The 16200-nt window shown below is 40.1% G+C and overlaps 1 protein-coding gene across 1 annotated transcript in view; it reads left to right on the forward strand.

Moving 5' to 3' along the window:
* Positions 1-1807: 1807 nt before the first annotated feature.
* Positions 1808-16200, forward strand: part of NETO1 (neuropilin and tolloid like 1) — a 63516-nt gene continuing 49123 nt past the window's right edge. Inside the window, exons 1-4 of the mRNA XM_085323744.1 lie at positions 1808-1835; positions 5549-5602; positions 7185-7322; positions 15516-15764. Of these exons, the coding sequence (XP_085179870.1) occupies positions 1808-1835; positions 5549-5602; positions 7185-7322; positions 15516-15764 (469 nt within the window). The remainder of the gene's footprint in view (positions 1836-5548; positions 5603-7184; positions 7323-15515; positions 15765-16200) is intronic.

A 16200-nucleotide genomic window follows, 5' to 3' on the forward strand; every position in this document is an offset into this window, starting at 1 on the left:
CGGCGGCGCGGGGCTCGCCCTCCGCTTACCGTTACCTTTGCTCCTCACAGGCGGATCTGCGACTGCATTTCGGTTTTAACATTTTTTTGCAGCCTTCCTCCCCCCGGCCCTCCCGGCCCAGGTCCGCCGCCCGCCGTGCGCGTCCCCCGGCCCTGCCGGCRCACTTTTCCCTTCGCAGACGGCCGGAGCAGCAGGTGCGCGGAGCGGGGCGGCCCCGCCGCGGAGGCAGGGGCTGCGGGTGCGCCTGCCCCCCCTGCCCCGCAGCACACCCCGAGGGGATCCCGTCCCCTCGCGCTTGGGCGCCGCGCATCTCCCCTGCCCCTCGCCCTCCCCGGCTCTCGCCGCCTCCCCCCGCGCCCCCCTCGGCGGCCCCGGACGGGCGAGGGGGGCCGCGGCGCTGCGGGCGGCAGCTCCCGGCTACCGCGGGCCTGCAGGCGACAGGGGAGGCGAGGAGGGCACGCTGCCCCCCGCTCCTCTCCTCCCTGAGATCATTGCCGCTCCTCTCGCTACTCTTCTTACTAATTTTCCCCCTACTCTTCCTGTCCCCCTCCCCGCCTTCTCCTCAAAGGATGGGTGTTTGGGGTGAGATTTGGGGGTGGGGGAGAGCAGTCTGGAAAGGGGAGGGGGGAGGGGRCGAGAGAGATTTTGCTGTCGTCTTTGAGCTGATTGGAAGAGGCAATCCTTGTATCTGCGGCCAGAGGATTAACAGCTAAACTTTCATCGCTCCCTTCTGCGTGTGTGTGTGTGCATGCGTCTGTGTATGTCTGTGTCTGTGTGTGCGTGTGTACGCGGAAAGTCTCCGCTCAAAGGGGAAAATCTTCTCTGCTTCCTTTCGACAGGTGCAGTTCAAGGGGAAACCCATGAGCGTTTTGTTTAGTCCATAAACTGATCGGGGGAGGGCAAAAATCCCTCTCCTCTTACTCCTTCTTTCTCAGTTTTGAAAGCACTCTTTCACCCCTCCCGTCCTTCCCCCGCGCTGAATGGATGGAAGAGTCTGCGGGGTTTGCTTCTGCTCCTCGCCCTGGGCTGCAGGAGTGAGGGGACAGCTCTCTACCCTCAACCATCTCTATCTCGCTCCATCCGCTCCCGAGAGGATTTGAGACGGTGCAATGTGTTTTCAGCCTCTTGCCGCTGCTACTGCTTGATACTATGCAACACGCAGGGAGAGGGTTTTGCAAAATGGATTTGTTCGATTTTAAAGGATTTCTTCTCTAATAAGGATCGCATTGCACACAAATATGACTAAATCCCCTATTTGGTAAATCTTTTTCCCCCACCCCTTCTCTTTGGGTTCCCTCCCTCCCACCCCCACCCCTTCAGAGAAACAAGCACAGGGAGCTGATGACGGACCCATTAATCCCTTCTTCAATGCATCAAAAGAAGCCGAAGGGCTGGAAGTCGCTGGGCTCGGAGTCCTGCAGGAAATGCTTCGATCTGCTTTTGGTTTTGTATGAAACTGGTGACTAGGGGCTCGACTCGCCCCGCCGCCGCCGCCCGCCGGCACCTGGATGCGCGGGCCGCCGCCGCCGCCGCCGTGCCCTCCGCGATGCAAGGCTCGTGGTGGTGAGGATGGTTGCCCGGGTGTGATGTGCTTGAGCCGGCGGTGATTATTTGAAGGCGGCGAGGGAGAGAGAGCGAGAGGAAAGGCTGCTCCGCTCTGCTGTGTGTGGGCTTCAGTTTTATTTTTTTTATTTTTTTTTCCTTCTTCTTCTTCTTTTCCTACTTCTGTCCTCTCCCCGCCACTGGAAGTCCTCCCATATCTAAATGGAATTAGTGGAGACCGTAGCCCCTTGTGTAAGGAACAGACATGACCCATGGGCGCAGCTTCTTTCACAGTGAGTATCTCCCCCCCTTGCCATCCCTCCCGGCTTTACTCTGCTTCCGCGCAGGCGGGGGGATACCTTGTGCTGTCTCCGCAGCTAGGATAACGGGACACTCAGACCTTCATGGCGTGGGGGTAAACTTTGTCCCCCTCTCTCCATCGCCACTACTATGCGGTGCAGCAGAAGGAGGTCGGTAGCTGGAGTTTGCACGGTGATATGGGGGTGGTGGTGGTGGTGGTGGTGTGTCCATGTTTGTGCAGGCTGGAGGCTTTCCCCTGGGCGCTATGTCTAAGTCTGATGGCTTTCGAACTGATGGGCGGGGGGAAACTACCCTCGCTTTTCGCAACGGTGCAGTGTAGCCGCAGGCAGGACTCGAACCGGCGGCGCCGCGGCTGCGGGCCGGGGGCGCGGGGCCGCGCTGGGGGACGCGGGGCGGTGCCGGGGGACGCGGGGCAGTGCCGGGGGACGCGGGGCGATGCCGGGGGCGCGGGGCCGCGCCGAGCGCCGCGGCGGGGGCGGCCACCCCGGGCGGGGTTCCCGGCGCGGCTGCGGGCCGCTGCGCGCACCAGCCGTGGCGCCCCCGCTAGCGGGCTTCGCTCTCCCCTCGGGAAAAATCCCCCGGGAGCAGGAGGGAGGCACCGAAACACGTTAATTAGTGGGTGACGATCCCCAGGGACCTCAGGCTACCTGCCTGCAACTGCCCCCCSCCCCCCCCCCCGGCCCCCAATTTTGCCCTGAAGAGGCTCGAGCGGGCACAGTTCCCTTCAGCACCTCTCTGAACACCCAGACCTGTGAAATAGCAATGCTGTGGTGGTAAAGCTTACCCAACAACTCTTCACCGGGCTAAACCACATGCGTGCCAAATCAAAGCCTGCAGGCGCTGTTTGGCCGAGAGAGAGAGAGACTTTTTAATGTATGTCTTTCAATGGAAAAATGCAAAAATCCCCAAAGATGCATTATCAGAGAGCATGATTACTGGAGAGCATGATTATAGCTAGACTGATGATTAGGTGAGAAACAGGGAGGAGGAAGGCAGAGAGTGCATCAAGAAATTTTGTGGGAACTACTTTGAAATAATTCTTAAACCCAGATAACGCCAATATTGTTGCTCTRTTGTCAAAGCTTCCTGAGTGACCGTGCCTGAGTAAGGACTACAGGACTAGGCTTCTGGGAGTATTTATTTCTTTTCCTGTGGTTTGAGATGAAAAAAGGAGAGGGGTCATAGAATAAACGGGATTCTCCTGAAGCTTGAATGAAACATATTCTGTCATCTTTTCCCATAAAGCCCATCATTTATTTACTTTCTGGCAATATACGCATTTTGGTAACGCTGGTTTTAATGACACTAAATTGAGKGCGCTCTCTCACTCTCTTTTTTAATATAGGAGAAGTATCTTGCTCTGTGTAACCAAATGTTGTGGATATGATATATCAAGAAAAAAACTTAGAGTATTTTAGTGTCTTCTTGTCCATTACATTTTATGTTCAAAATTATTTCAGTTCCTAGTCAGTAATGAATATTGGCATGATGATGTTTAAGCAGAGTTCCATGCTCTGGAGTAACATGGCTCTGTGACTTGGAAGCTTTCTTTCTAGTGAGYGTGACTGACATTGAAATGACCAGTTTTTTTCTATCATCTTTGCAATAATATTTTGGTGACTTGGACAACTTACTTTATTTCTCTGAACTTAATTTTTTCTGTATAGAAAAAGAGGGGAGAGTTAATACTTAAAGGTGCTTGAAAGGAATCTGTAAGAATAAGGTATGAGTTGTTATTAACTACCTAATAAGAAATGTCTCTGACTTAGCTGTGAGTTTACTTAGCTGCTRTGTCTCCTGTTCTAGCTCTCACATGTCTGTGGGAAGAAAGAATATCTGCAGCTGTCTCCACAGACTAACACCTTACTCTACTGAGAAATTAGATTTTGGCTGGTGAGGATTATGAGCATAGATGCAAAATGTTCGCTGCAGGAGACACAGCTAAGTAAATGARCAACTTAGTAAATGGGCAAATCCTTCATTGCCTTCAGATTCTGACATAGCCAAAGGGTAGAGTCTCAGCTAGCGTGTATTTGCAGAATCCATCTCTGAGGAAAGTGAGGGCATGAATGGTTGGGTAACATCCAGATCTGAGTAGGAGATGTAATGTTCTCGCTGAATGCAGATGACACAGAAGAGTTTTTAACTACCAGCTCTGCCAACATCCGTCTCTGTTAACTGGGGATTCAAAAGGCACAGGGGCGGTGAGTCTGACCAAGAAACAGTGAGTACACTGCCAAGTCTTCATTTTCCCAGCTTTCCAACCTTTCCCTGTTTAATCAGGTAGCCATGCTCCATGTCTGAAACTCTGGCACATGGAAAAGGTCAAAGGCATCGAAATATAGATCTCAACTCCATTAGAATACTGGAAATATGGAGAAATTGGCCTTCTCCATGGTTAAAAGTGCACACAATTTATAGTATAAAATCTGAAAATGATGCAACACCATCTGAGAAGGGACTATTTGGGCAGGTGGTGACTAGCCCGTGATGCCTTTTGGTGTCTCTTGGGAGTAAGAAGAGGAAAGTACTCCATTCATTAAAGACCACAAGTCTATTAATTCCTCATAGTCAACATTACAAACGGCAACTCATYGATCTGAAGTAATCAGGGTAAACATGCAAGTTCATCTGTACTTTAGCTTTAGTGAGGTCTAGGCACAATGTCCAGGCTGAGTGCCAGACTAGCTGGGTTCAAAGCACTCCAGGAACTGATGGATCAGTTTTCTTCTGCCCTTGCTAACTCACTTTCTGCAACAGCTGAGCAAGATATAGGTAACGGGAAGAAAACCCTACCCTCAGTGAGTGATTTATTCACCAGGTAGATAGCTAGTAACTGGGATGTTTTCTCCCTTGCTCTTCCAAAGCAGAATCACTACTACTTGCCTAAGCATTCCCCTCTTAGCCTTTTTCTGGTCAAAATTTAATATTCTGTAACTCCCAGGAACTCAGGAATTATGCTAGATAGCTTGAAGTCAAGCTAAGAAAGATCACATTATTTCTCAATAGGCACAGATGTCCTATCATGACTGGAGATAGGAAATTTTTATTTGTAAAACAGGCTGCAGATTCATTGCAGCATAAAGCAATGTGCTCTGAGAGAATCTCACAAACTAGATTAATGGGACTGTTAAGCACATACAATAATTTATTTCACTGAGAATTTGCAAATGTCTTGATGAATGTGAAGAACCCAACCCCTCATTTCTTTTGTAGTCACAATATCCACTTTCAAATTTTAATATGCCATAGTAACAGAGATTACTGGCACTGAAACTTAGTAGGCTTTGTCTCCCTCTGTTAGAAGCAACCACTATTTTACTACTATTTTACTATAATTTTATTATTATTATTTTATTATTATGATTACATAAATAAATATTGATTAAATGTTTTGCTTTATATTTAGAAAGGAAAGAAAAAGGAGGAAAACATCAAGGCTTGAGGATTTTTTTTAACCAAGATCTCTTCTTTATTTGTATACATTTACGAAGAAAAATTACTTCCATGAGCAATCAAAATGTGTTTGTGCGAGAAATGTAATTTAAAGATGCAAGTAAACATGAAGCAGATTGTTTTTGTGCTGTAATTCTATTAAACTTGTATTCTTTTGAGATAGATGTTTACAGTTGCTTGATTGCAGACACTAGCACACTGTGATATCCAATTTATTTTTCTCTTTCAGTTGTAGCAAGTCTAATCATCCTACATTTGTCTGGGGCAACCAAAAAAGGAACAGGTATGTAGACTCCAGACATTATTTCAAACATTATTGTAGAGTTTAAAGTATGAATTTCAATTGTTAGTTTTTAATAGCACACCTRTGTCCAGGGCCTGCCTTTTGTTCATTTGTTTTTGGTATTAGTGTGCCTAGGAACTGATAAAAATCCAATGGAACTTGTTTTAACAAGTGTGTCTGATCTTTGGTTAGGTCTAATTAAAGATGCAGGCACATACCAATTGGAAATTGGAATARCTAGCTTTTGAATGCCTTTGCTTGATGAAGCAGATTTCAAAATCTGGAATTAGGCATCCTGGCTCCTTGCTCAGGGTAAGGATAGAAGGAGGTTCTTAAAAAATCTGGGTGCTAWGTGTGGTGAGAGCTGAGCTGTGAGAGATGCTGAGCCCAGAGGGTGTCTGAATTTGGGTCTGAATTCATTTCAGGAAATCAGGAATTGTCCTCAGCTCAGATACAAACAATGAAGAAAGAAATACTTAATGTTCAGGCCATGTATTATGTGTTTAACATCATCCTTGGTAAAGGTCATATATTAGGTGGTTAACATCATCCTTGGAAGGTGCCTGTCTTCCCCCATTGATTGAAAGGGCCTCTAATGATTTGGTGCTAAACATCAATAGCTTAAGTTAAGTGGAATAGTTTTTCTTAGACATAGATTTTGAGCTTCCAATATACAGGAGCTTCCCTGGACACCTTTGTGAGGTCTAGAACCAGGAATCCTTCCYTGTAAGACCCGTCTAGTGTTTTTTCTCCCTAAAACTGATCAGATTATAGCAGCATCCATCCTCTTATAGCCTTACTGTTGAAGTAAGACATCCAGGAAGTGATTCTTCCCTTTCTTCAGCCTTTATCTCCAGGCTCTGTGTCAATGTGCAGGAGAGAGTACAAGAGTTTCAGGGACAGGARGAAAGCAAACAAGAGGGGCTGACTCTGCTCTCTAATGATTTGCCTAGAAGAAAGGAAATTCTGGAGTCTGRTTCCTGGCCCCAGAGGTATTGCTACATTTATGCAGCAAACAGCAAGTTAAAAATAAAGATAATCTTAGAACCACAATCCAGGAATTCCCTCCGTCCATCTCCGTCAGGTGGATGTGGAGCCAAGCTACTGGGGATTAAAAACAATTCGTATATTCTATCTGAATTCTACACGTTTTCTCCTTGATTCCATGACTGATGTTTTCCTGCCYGTGGCATGTAGCTTGCTGATGGGGCATGTGCTTGAGTCTTTTGAGACATATGAATACGAAAGTGGTATCTCCCACTTTTTTGAGCAGATACTTTCCCTACAAAGGTATTGTTTAAAAAATAGCATAAATAGGTCTTCCCCTAGACATCCAAGCCTCCTCTCTCCTCTGAAATCAGTCTTGAATGAAAAGAAATTTTGAATTCGAATTAGATATTCATATCCCTAAAGGGCAGCTTCATTTTCCCCGAATCAGTGATGATACTCTTCATCTTAACACAAAGAAACCTTAGACTACTAGCAGAAAGGACTGTTTTAACCTGTAAGAGAGTTCTAAGTGTCAGAGAGACATAATAATTTATGAGCTAATTATATAATGTTTAATGTAATCATTTTACAGAAAAGCAAACTACTTCCGAAGGACAGAAACCAGTGCAGTGTGGAACTTGGACAAAATATGCAGAAGGAGGCATCTTCACGTCTCCCAATTATCCCAACAAGTATCCTCCTGACAGAGAGTGCGTCTACATTATAGAAGGTGACCAGCCAAAGAATCTCAATATTCTGTCAGCAACTGTTTCAAAAAACAGTGATGTCTTTCAGTTTACCATATGTGAAGAGTGGGTAAAGCCTATGATCATGATAAATATTTCTAGGAAACAAGATTTAGGGAAGGCATATCACAGCACATAAATTATTATTTTTTTGGAAAAAAAAATCTGTAAAAGGTACCTTCATAAATCAGCTCAGGTGATAAGTATGGATGAGTCAGTCAATAATAAATGCAGTATAATTAATTTCAGAATGTATGGAAAATGGCTAGAATCTAAGATGCTGTCGCATGATGCTGTCAAAGACAATGTTTAAAAATGAGTAAAAAGAGTAAATATAGGAAACTTAAATGCTTTTGACTTCTCTTATAGGTTTTTTAAGTTTATCCCAGCTGAATCAAGGAAGACAAGTATAGCTAGACAAAATTTCTTTTCATACAGAAAACCATCATATAGTAAGCATAAAAATTATTTTCTGCRCAATTCTTCATCAGAGATGAAAACAAATGAAGCACACAAAAAATAATAAATATTAATACCAATCAGCTGCAAGGCATAATTTTTAAAGAACAGATAATTGCAGTATGGAAGTGATCTGCAAAAAGCTGGAGGTATACTACATGTAAGTTAAATGGTTTCATTTTATCAGTCTTAGCACACTAGATATTGAAGAGTAAAAAAGTAAAATGAATCTGTGGAAGTCAAGAMAGATTAGATATTGTTAGAGTTTAGTAGCAGAAAAAATGCAGAAACAGAATGGTAAGTGATTGGGACCAAAATGATTCATACATAAATTATGAATATGTACAAGTGTAACACTGATGATTGTGCTATCCATACTTAGTTGGACGGAATTATTAGTTACAAATGAGGGAACTAGGGAATTATAGCAATGTTTACTTTATTAAAGATACAGATAGTTCCAAAAGAGATTTTCAAAAGTGCATAGCTAATTCAAATGGAACTAGCTGTTTTGGAAAACCCCATTAGGCACCTTAAGAAAATTCCCTGTCTTTTCAAATATAGCCCCAAATTACTAATAGAAAGATGTGATTTTAAATACTGAATCAAACAAGCCTTCTAAGGGAAAATTTTTGCTTGTCCAGTCTTCCAAAACTCTTCCTACTTGAGACTGGAATTTAAGTAGTTGTATGACAAACATTTATGTTCTTTCATAGCTTAGGAATTAAATCAAATCAAATAAAATAAAAATTAAATAAAATCAAAATAAATATTAAATATTTAGGTTCAATGTGTACTATTTAGTGTTTCACTTTTGTTACATTTACCTGGGTTCCTAGACCTAGGTCTTCTTGCATACACTAATCAAATTATCTCTCATTTCTGCAAGGCTGGAAAGAAATATTTTATGTTGYGGGCTATTTTATGTTCAAGGCACTGAGGTGGAGAGATATACTTTATCATTAAAGAGCAAGGCTAYGGAAGAACTGAAATATGACTCTTTTTGTAAACCCTACTCCCGTATCTTAAGCCATAAGGTGATCCTTCTCTTAGTAAGAAGGTGCCTGAAAGACCTTTATTGTRAAGATATTTGTCTTTATTATATTAATTAACTACTTAGAAAAAGATAGTTATTAAGCTGAAAGGTGACAAAATATTGATATTGGAATATTGAAAGATTGATTYAGAAGAGACTGATTTAGCTCAAAGCAGAAATACTAAGAATAATTTATGAAGAAATGATTTAATAAAACAGGTTGTATGATGAAGATGATATTCCATGTTGACAAGCGCAGAGTAATGCATAGTACGAAGAATAATCTGAATTCCACAGATATGATGTTATATTTTAAGAAAACTAGTAAAAGTCAATCAGACAAAAAAATAATTTCAGATAATTTTTTTACAACACTGAAGTTTTCTGCTTCTTGTCCAACCATAGTGGAGAAAATGTGGATCATACCTGGATATTTTAAACCTACCATGGTAACTGTTATATTAGTAAATAATTTGATTAGATTGATGCATGTTGCACAAGATTTTCAGCTCTGATCTCACCCTGTCAATTTCTGTCATCTAAAAAAGAATCAGGAATAGCTATATCCGGAAAAAGCYAACAAAATAAATAGCGAATTAATAAAAGATATCTGAACAACATTTTGGGGTAGGCATCTATAGAGTGGATAATCCTTGTTAATTTAGCACAGTGGATGCATAAACACCCACTAGATTTTAGAGTAAGCCAGAAATATCTCTATATGCATCTTATTTCCTATATTTATTATTAAGATTCCAACACACTTGGAATAACTTCTAGCTACTCTTGAATATCAAGTACCAGACTAGGGGGACTATCAATGTGATCCAAAATATCATTCATGCATTGCAATCTCCTGTTCATATCTTTAGAGAGTTCTGCATACAAGGACTATGGGGCWGTGACAGCTGTGTGATGTGAGTTTAAATATGTATTTGGATCACCAGGTTCTTTTCTGCCTGCTTACTTTCTTTCCTTCATTTTTTACTATCAGATATAATCTAGGCATTATGATGGCTTCTCTCAAACACAATTCCTACTGTCTTTAATGGCCTTGAGCRAGGGCCCCAGTATGCAGTTTGTTGTAATAAAATTGAATTTCATCTCACGATATATTTTTTTTTCCATATTGTAGCTCATCTTAAATGTATGCAATCTTCTATCATTTCAAAATTACTTTGGTGAAGTAAAGGAGCTGGCAAAAATTACTGTGATCATGCACTCTGAGTCTCTACAAGAGAAGAGGATTTCTGATTGCAAAGGACTATCCTAACAGTCAAAGGCATAAGCAGATCAAACAGCTAGAAGTTTCTTTTTCTTTCTTTTTTTTCACTGTCTTTCTATTTTGGTAGTAATAATCATTAACCATTGGAACAACTAGAAATTTTGAAGTCCAGATTGGATGCCTTTCTAAAATAAATCCTTTAGGTCATCCARCAGTCATGGACTCAGTACAAAAATAATCGTGCTAGGGAGGAGATTCTGCTGAGTCCCATCTGCCTCTTGAAATGCATTGTAAAGTTCTTCTTTTTAACCTTATTGAGCATGCAGAAAATGTAGGAAATAGCTGAGTGTATGCRTTACATTCCCTTATTGGGTCCAATTTTACCTGTGGTTCACAGGTACACATCTCTCATCTRGCAAAATTCACAGCTGCCAGAAACAACCACAGCCACATAAGCAGAATTAGCCTTTACTAGGCTGCAAAAATTTGGCATGTATGCTCCAAAGGGAAATTTGCMTAGGAGAATTCATAAGAGTAAATTCCTTTGTTTGTGGAGTGGGATGACCATACTTGACACARTACATATCAGCAATTGAGAACAAAATCTAGAATCATATTACTTGTATGTTTCTATCGGTTTTTAATAATTGAATACTTATTTATAAATATAAATATGGGCTAGAATTGCTTTATGGAGATATGAAGCAAATCTCCCACTTTATATGTCTGTGGATATTTAGACATAGCTGTCTTGAAGGCCTTGCACATTCTTCTGAACATCATCAAGCTCTCCTTGCTCTAAGAAGGCTACAGGTGCTATCAAGTGGTTATGCATCCCAGAACTAAAAATGTCTGCTCAAAGTCCATTTGCCTAATGTGTTTCATGGAAATCTTTGGTTTCAAAATGTGTTTATCAAAACAAAGAAAAGAATCCTCTTCTAAAAGGAGGCCACAGGTGGCTTCCCCATCCACAGTAACTGAGCAACGTGAAATACCAAGGATTATTCAAAACTCTTAGTGATGTAGAAACTCAGGTAGATGGGGGTAGGCRTTTAGTTCAATGTCTTACTTTCAGGCAGTCTGGCAAATTGAAACAGGTATTTTGCTTAACATTAGCTGTCAGTTACACAGACTTAGAGGCTGATAAGAATTAAAACCTTAATTGTGTGCTTTGGCTGCAACTGTTCCTCCGTTGTAAGTTGGAAGAACCCAGTGCCTTTTTTTTTCTCCAGTGAATGTAAAATCTAYAGACAACACTTATGTAAGATAATTAGATCAAAAAGATGACAAGACCTACAAGCGTTAAGTAGTCTTTCTATGCTGTTAAACATCTTTGCAGAAAGATCATTGGAAGCTAAATATGGAAGATTTTTAAGATTTGAAGTAAAAGCACTTTATGAAATAGCTTTGGTATTTTTCATTTGGAGTTTACAGCAACTTTTTCTGACATTCTGACATTGTAGCCACAGAAAAAGTTTGGAAGATATGAATGGAATTTACCTGTGAGTGGGGATGCCAGAAATGATCACTCCATCCATCCATTTTTGATTAGATGGTCAATCTAGTGTGGAAGAAATGCGTATTTTTTGTTCTTTTTTTTCTTCTGCAATTATACAATTATTAGTCATCATTCTGGGCTTGTTTTGCCTGTATTTCCACAAATTTCACTATGATCAGAATTGCAGACACTTTGTTGCAGAAGAGCAAGTTGTGTATTTACAAGAAGTGTGTTTATATAATTCTTTCTTAGCTTACTTTTAGCAAAKAAACCTTTTGCTAAAGTCAGAATTTAACTACTAAAAGATATCTGCTTTGCCAAAACAAAGTTAAAGAGAGGGTTTTGAATTGCGTGTTTTCATCTATTTTGATCTGTGGTCATTTCCAGGAGGATTTGAATTATTTTGTTTTTAATGTAGACTGTTGCAACCGAAAYTGTAACTTTTAGCTCTGAATTGTACAATATTACTTTAGCTCTAAACTTGTTCAGTGAAGCAAGGAGGTACATTTAAAAGCACATCATGAAATGCATCATACTGCAAAGGTGCACAGAGCTTGCGTAGGATCCCTTCCTCTCTTTACCCAGTCTATTGCATTCCCCAGGGTTCTCACAGCTCCAGAAACACAAAGTGCTGCATTACTTGGGAGACTTGAGAAGAAAATAACGCAGCCCCTTGAGGACTAACTTGCATAGCAGGTGGGAACACAAGCTGTGGCTATGCTAATATCTAAAACAGGTCAGGAATCATTCTCTGGCCTTGAGGCTGACTGGTATAATCACATATATACAGCCAAACTTTTTCTTTTACCTTCCCTAGCACAGAGTACACATCCAGATCGTTTATTGGGAATGGTCCTTGGCTGGTGCAAACCTCGCATGGTATCTAAGAATGTGTTTTGGCAGTTCTTATTGGCATGAGCCAAAATCATGCCAGGGGTCATTTTAATGATTAAGGAGTGTGAAGCACCAGTACTCCAGCTCCAGCCTGGAGACCCAGCCCTAATGAATGGTTGGTGCTTCCATTCTGAAAGTGGAGCAGCCTCTGCCCGGGGGAAGTAGAAACTTCCTTGAGCACTCCCTAAGCTGACGTGATTCTCTCTGATCCTTTACCAAGCACTGAGCTTCACTAGGAAAAGCCCTGTCTTGACTTTGTTGAAAAATAAATAAAAGCAGAATCAAGTAAACTATAGCTGCATCTTGATCCTAAAACTAGAGGGCAATATAACATTCAGAGAACTGTATGAAGGATGTGAACATAGYGCAGTCTTTTTTTCAGGGTGCGTTTCCACTGATTCAATAGCTCTTTACCCCTGAGTCTGTAGACCTGATTCTCATTTACCCACAAAGACTCCTTTTATGTGACACTAATCTGCAATGGATTTTAAGGCTCCTTATCAAAATCATATCAAATGAACTTGCTGTAACTCTGAGAGGGGCCTTACRCATTTTTAACATATGTTAAATAAATCTTGGATCCAGAGAAGGTCYGTTAAGCATTTGATCTCGGAGCAGCGCTGACAAGCCTCTTAGTATGAAATGGAATAGTGAATTCCTAACATTGGAAGTTTAGTAAGAACAAAAATGTTGTGTTAATGGCGTATACACCAGAGCAATGGCAAAGGTCATTTTTGAAGCAGATATTTCTCTTTGTTGCCATGGGAAGCAGAGTGGCTATACATTGTGGTAAGATGCTATTCAACACTAACAATACTATCAGAATATGTYCTCATGCCTAGTCTGTAAAACTAGAAATTAGGTAGGTTAATGACATTGTGTTTGAACAGTTAAGTATATAAGATGCTCAGGACTTAATAAACATTTTTAAGATTACCTTAGGATTAAGCCTTGCCAGTTTGGAGTTCCTGACACCTGACTCTGCAGTCCCTAGATGAATGATCAGTAGATCTCAACAAATCTTCTTAAATGGAATAGGAGCATGCAATATACGGTCCAGGCCTGACAGGTGTTCTCAGCTCTGCTTAGTTAAGTTTTAAATCAATATTTGTTATAAATATGTAAGGTTAAGGGTAGAAACATCTGAACAAAATTAGTCAATGAAGTCTTCCAGTTAGTCAATCTAAACATCCACTTTGGTCTTCAGACCTTGCCTATGGTAGCATTTATAAGATTTTCTTTACAAACTTTATTCTCTCATTTTAATTTAGTAAAATTCTTTCACTMTTGCAAAGTATTTTCATTTGTAGGAGCTGTATATTTTGTGCATTTCTTTGTAAAGTATTAGATTTTGATTTTGCAGTTGAATTTGTATGGGCACAAAGATCACAGGGTTTTCACCTGTGAGAGAAATATGTATGTATCAATTTCCCATGAATTTGTGTAAATAACAAAGAGTTAATAGTAAGTATTCTCCGACTGTAAGTTTCTTCAAAAGGATAACAGTACCTAAAGTTTCTTTTCTACTTTAAAATAAATATTTAAATGAGTCATCCATTTATGCTAATAGTAGAAATAAAGCTAGTAAAACGTGTCTTTCTTCTGAGCTAACCTGAATGTTCTATTAATTCATTTCTTCAATAAGTCTCATAAAATTATATCACCTTTGTTTACATGGTATAGTTTTAAATGGGATCTGATTGAGTGCTCTTATGTAAAGATTGTAAGCTATACCTAATGTCTACTTACTTAGTTCATTCTAATTAGTCTGCCTTCTTAAATAATAAGCTTATTCCAAAAGTTTTCAGTTTAAAGCATTTCAGAATATACATATGATCTAGGTTTTGGCTGCACAGCAATAGTCTCTGATACTGTCTTCATWATTTCTGTTGAAAGAAATGAAAGGATACTGACCGCATGAGTGGCAGCAGTTGCTATGTTAAGCTCATGCACTAGGCTTGGGGTTCGGTCTTTCATGTCTTAATGTGAAAAGAATAGTAATTCAGGCAAAGCTCACGGTAACACCGGCATGTGCAAAGCTAAGGACATGATTGCGCGAGCAGCAGAGAATGCAACGGTACAGGAAACTGTTGCCTTAGCGGACAAGTCTCTCAAGAAAAACATATATCCTACCATGATCTGGGAGCCGCGTGCTCAAGGAGTGYGTTTTTTGCTGTGGGAGGGATTAAGGACAGGGGCAGCACATCCCAGGGATGCTGCATGTTTTAAAATTTGTAGACAAAATTTTGTTGTTTTTCCTGTTCAGCAAAATGTTGTGGGTCCATCAGTGATTTAATTCTCTTTGTAAAGGGGATGCCAGGGCAATTATGTCCCTTTTATTTTGTAAGAGACCATTGTGAGCCCCACAGGTCTTAATATCTGTGAATATATATTTTTTATGTCTAATTAAGTGATCACTTCAGAGTTTCCTCAAGGTTTTCAGTAGAATACTGTTTTCTCATTAGTTAGATAATTAATTTTGCTTCATCTTTATTCATTTTTTTTACATGACAATTTACTTATGTTTCAAATGAAGTGACAAATAATTCTGCTGTGTCATTTATACTCAGGCCTATTACTGACTTCAGTATATACATAAGGATAGAGTTTATCCTTAATGTTATAGTACAGTCCTGATCAGAATTTCTTCATCTTTGTGAGTACTAGGTAAAAAATATTCTGATTGATGTTCTCCCCAAATATCTGAAAAGACTAGTTTTCCAGTTAAATAAGATTCTTAAAGAGATTTTTTTATTCAGACTAGTTGTTCCTAAAATATATTTTTACTTTACACTGTAGATAACTCTCTTAGTTCCCTAGGAAATAATATTGTGAACACATATTTAAAGGAGAAGAATAGACAAGTAAGCTAATAGTGTAAAATCTAGAAAGGCACAGATGTCATAATTTTCAAATATAGAAAGTATTGTTTTTAAGGAAAAATAGAAAACTGGAATATTTGATTCTGTTTAACTTTTGATATTTAATTTTATTTTTGATTTTTTTTCCAAGTTTGAAGGGTCTTGGTTTAGAAAATAATAAGATTATTTTATTTTCACCTCTAGCTGCCCCTAGACAATGTATTGAACTACACTTCGATGAAAAATATTCCATAGAACCTTCTTGGGAGTGTAAATTTGACCATATTGAAGTACGCGATGGACCTTTTGGCTTTTCCCCAATCATTGGACGTTTCTGTGGACAGCAAAATCCACCTATGATAAAATCCAGTGGCAGATTCCTATGGATTAAATTTTTTGCTGACGGTGAGCTGGAATCTATGGGTTTTTCTGCTCGATATAATTTTACACCTGGTGAGTACAAAATATTACTCTTTTTGGAAGAAAAAGCTTAACATAGTAACTTTGTTAATGATGTATAATTGTGCTACTGAATAATACTTATAATAGGGACTATGTTTGATCTTAAAGAAACTATTAAAAGATAGGAAAAAAGATATAAGACATATATCTTCTGCATAAYAGGTCAGGCTCACTCAAGGAAGAAATTTTCAATACATTTTTGTCTAAGATGCATATATGCGGTGTCTGCAGTTTTTGAAAGAGTTGTTTTCAATAGAATTCTATTACAGAAAATCATTCAGAATATTACATGGGAAGGTATGTGGTTTGTGCTTGATTGTTGTAAAAATTTTCCTTCAAAATGACTATCGATAAAGTATTCTAATAAAAATGTAATTATCTCGTAAAATTCCATCATTGCTTTTTCACTTCACCAGCCATTTGCCCA

This window comes from Rhea americana, unplaced genomic scaffold (genome assembly GCF_003343005.1).
Source record: "Rhea americana isolate MKP2758 unplaced genomic scaffold, rheAme1 scaffold_87, whole genome shotgun sequence".
Classification (NCBI taxonomy): Eukaryota; Metazoa; Chordata; class Aves; order Rheiformes; family Rheidae; genus Rhea; species Rhea americana.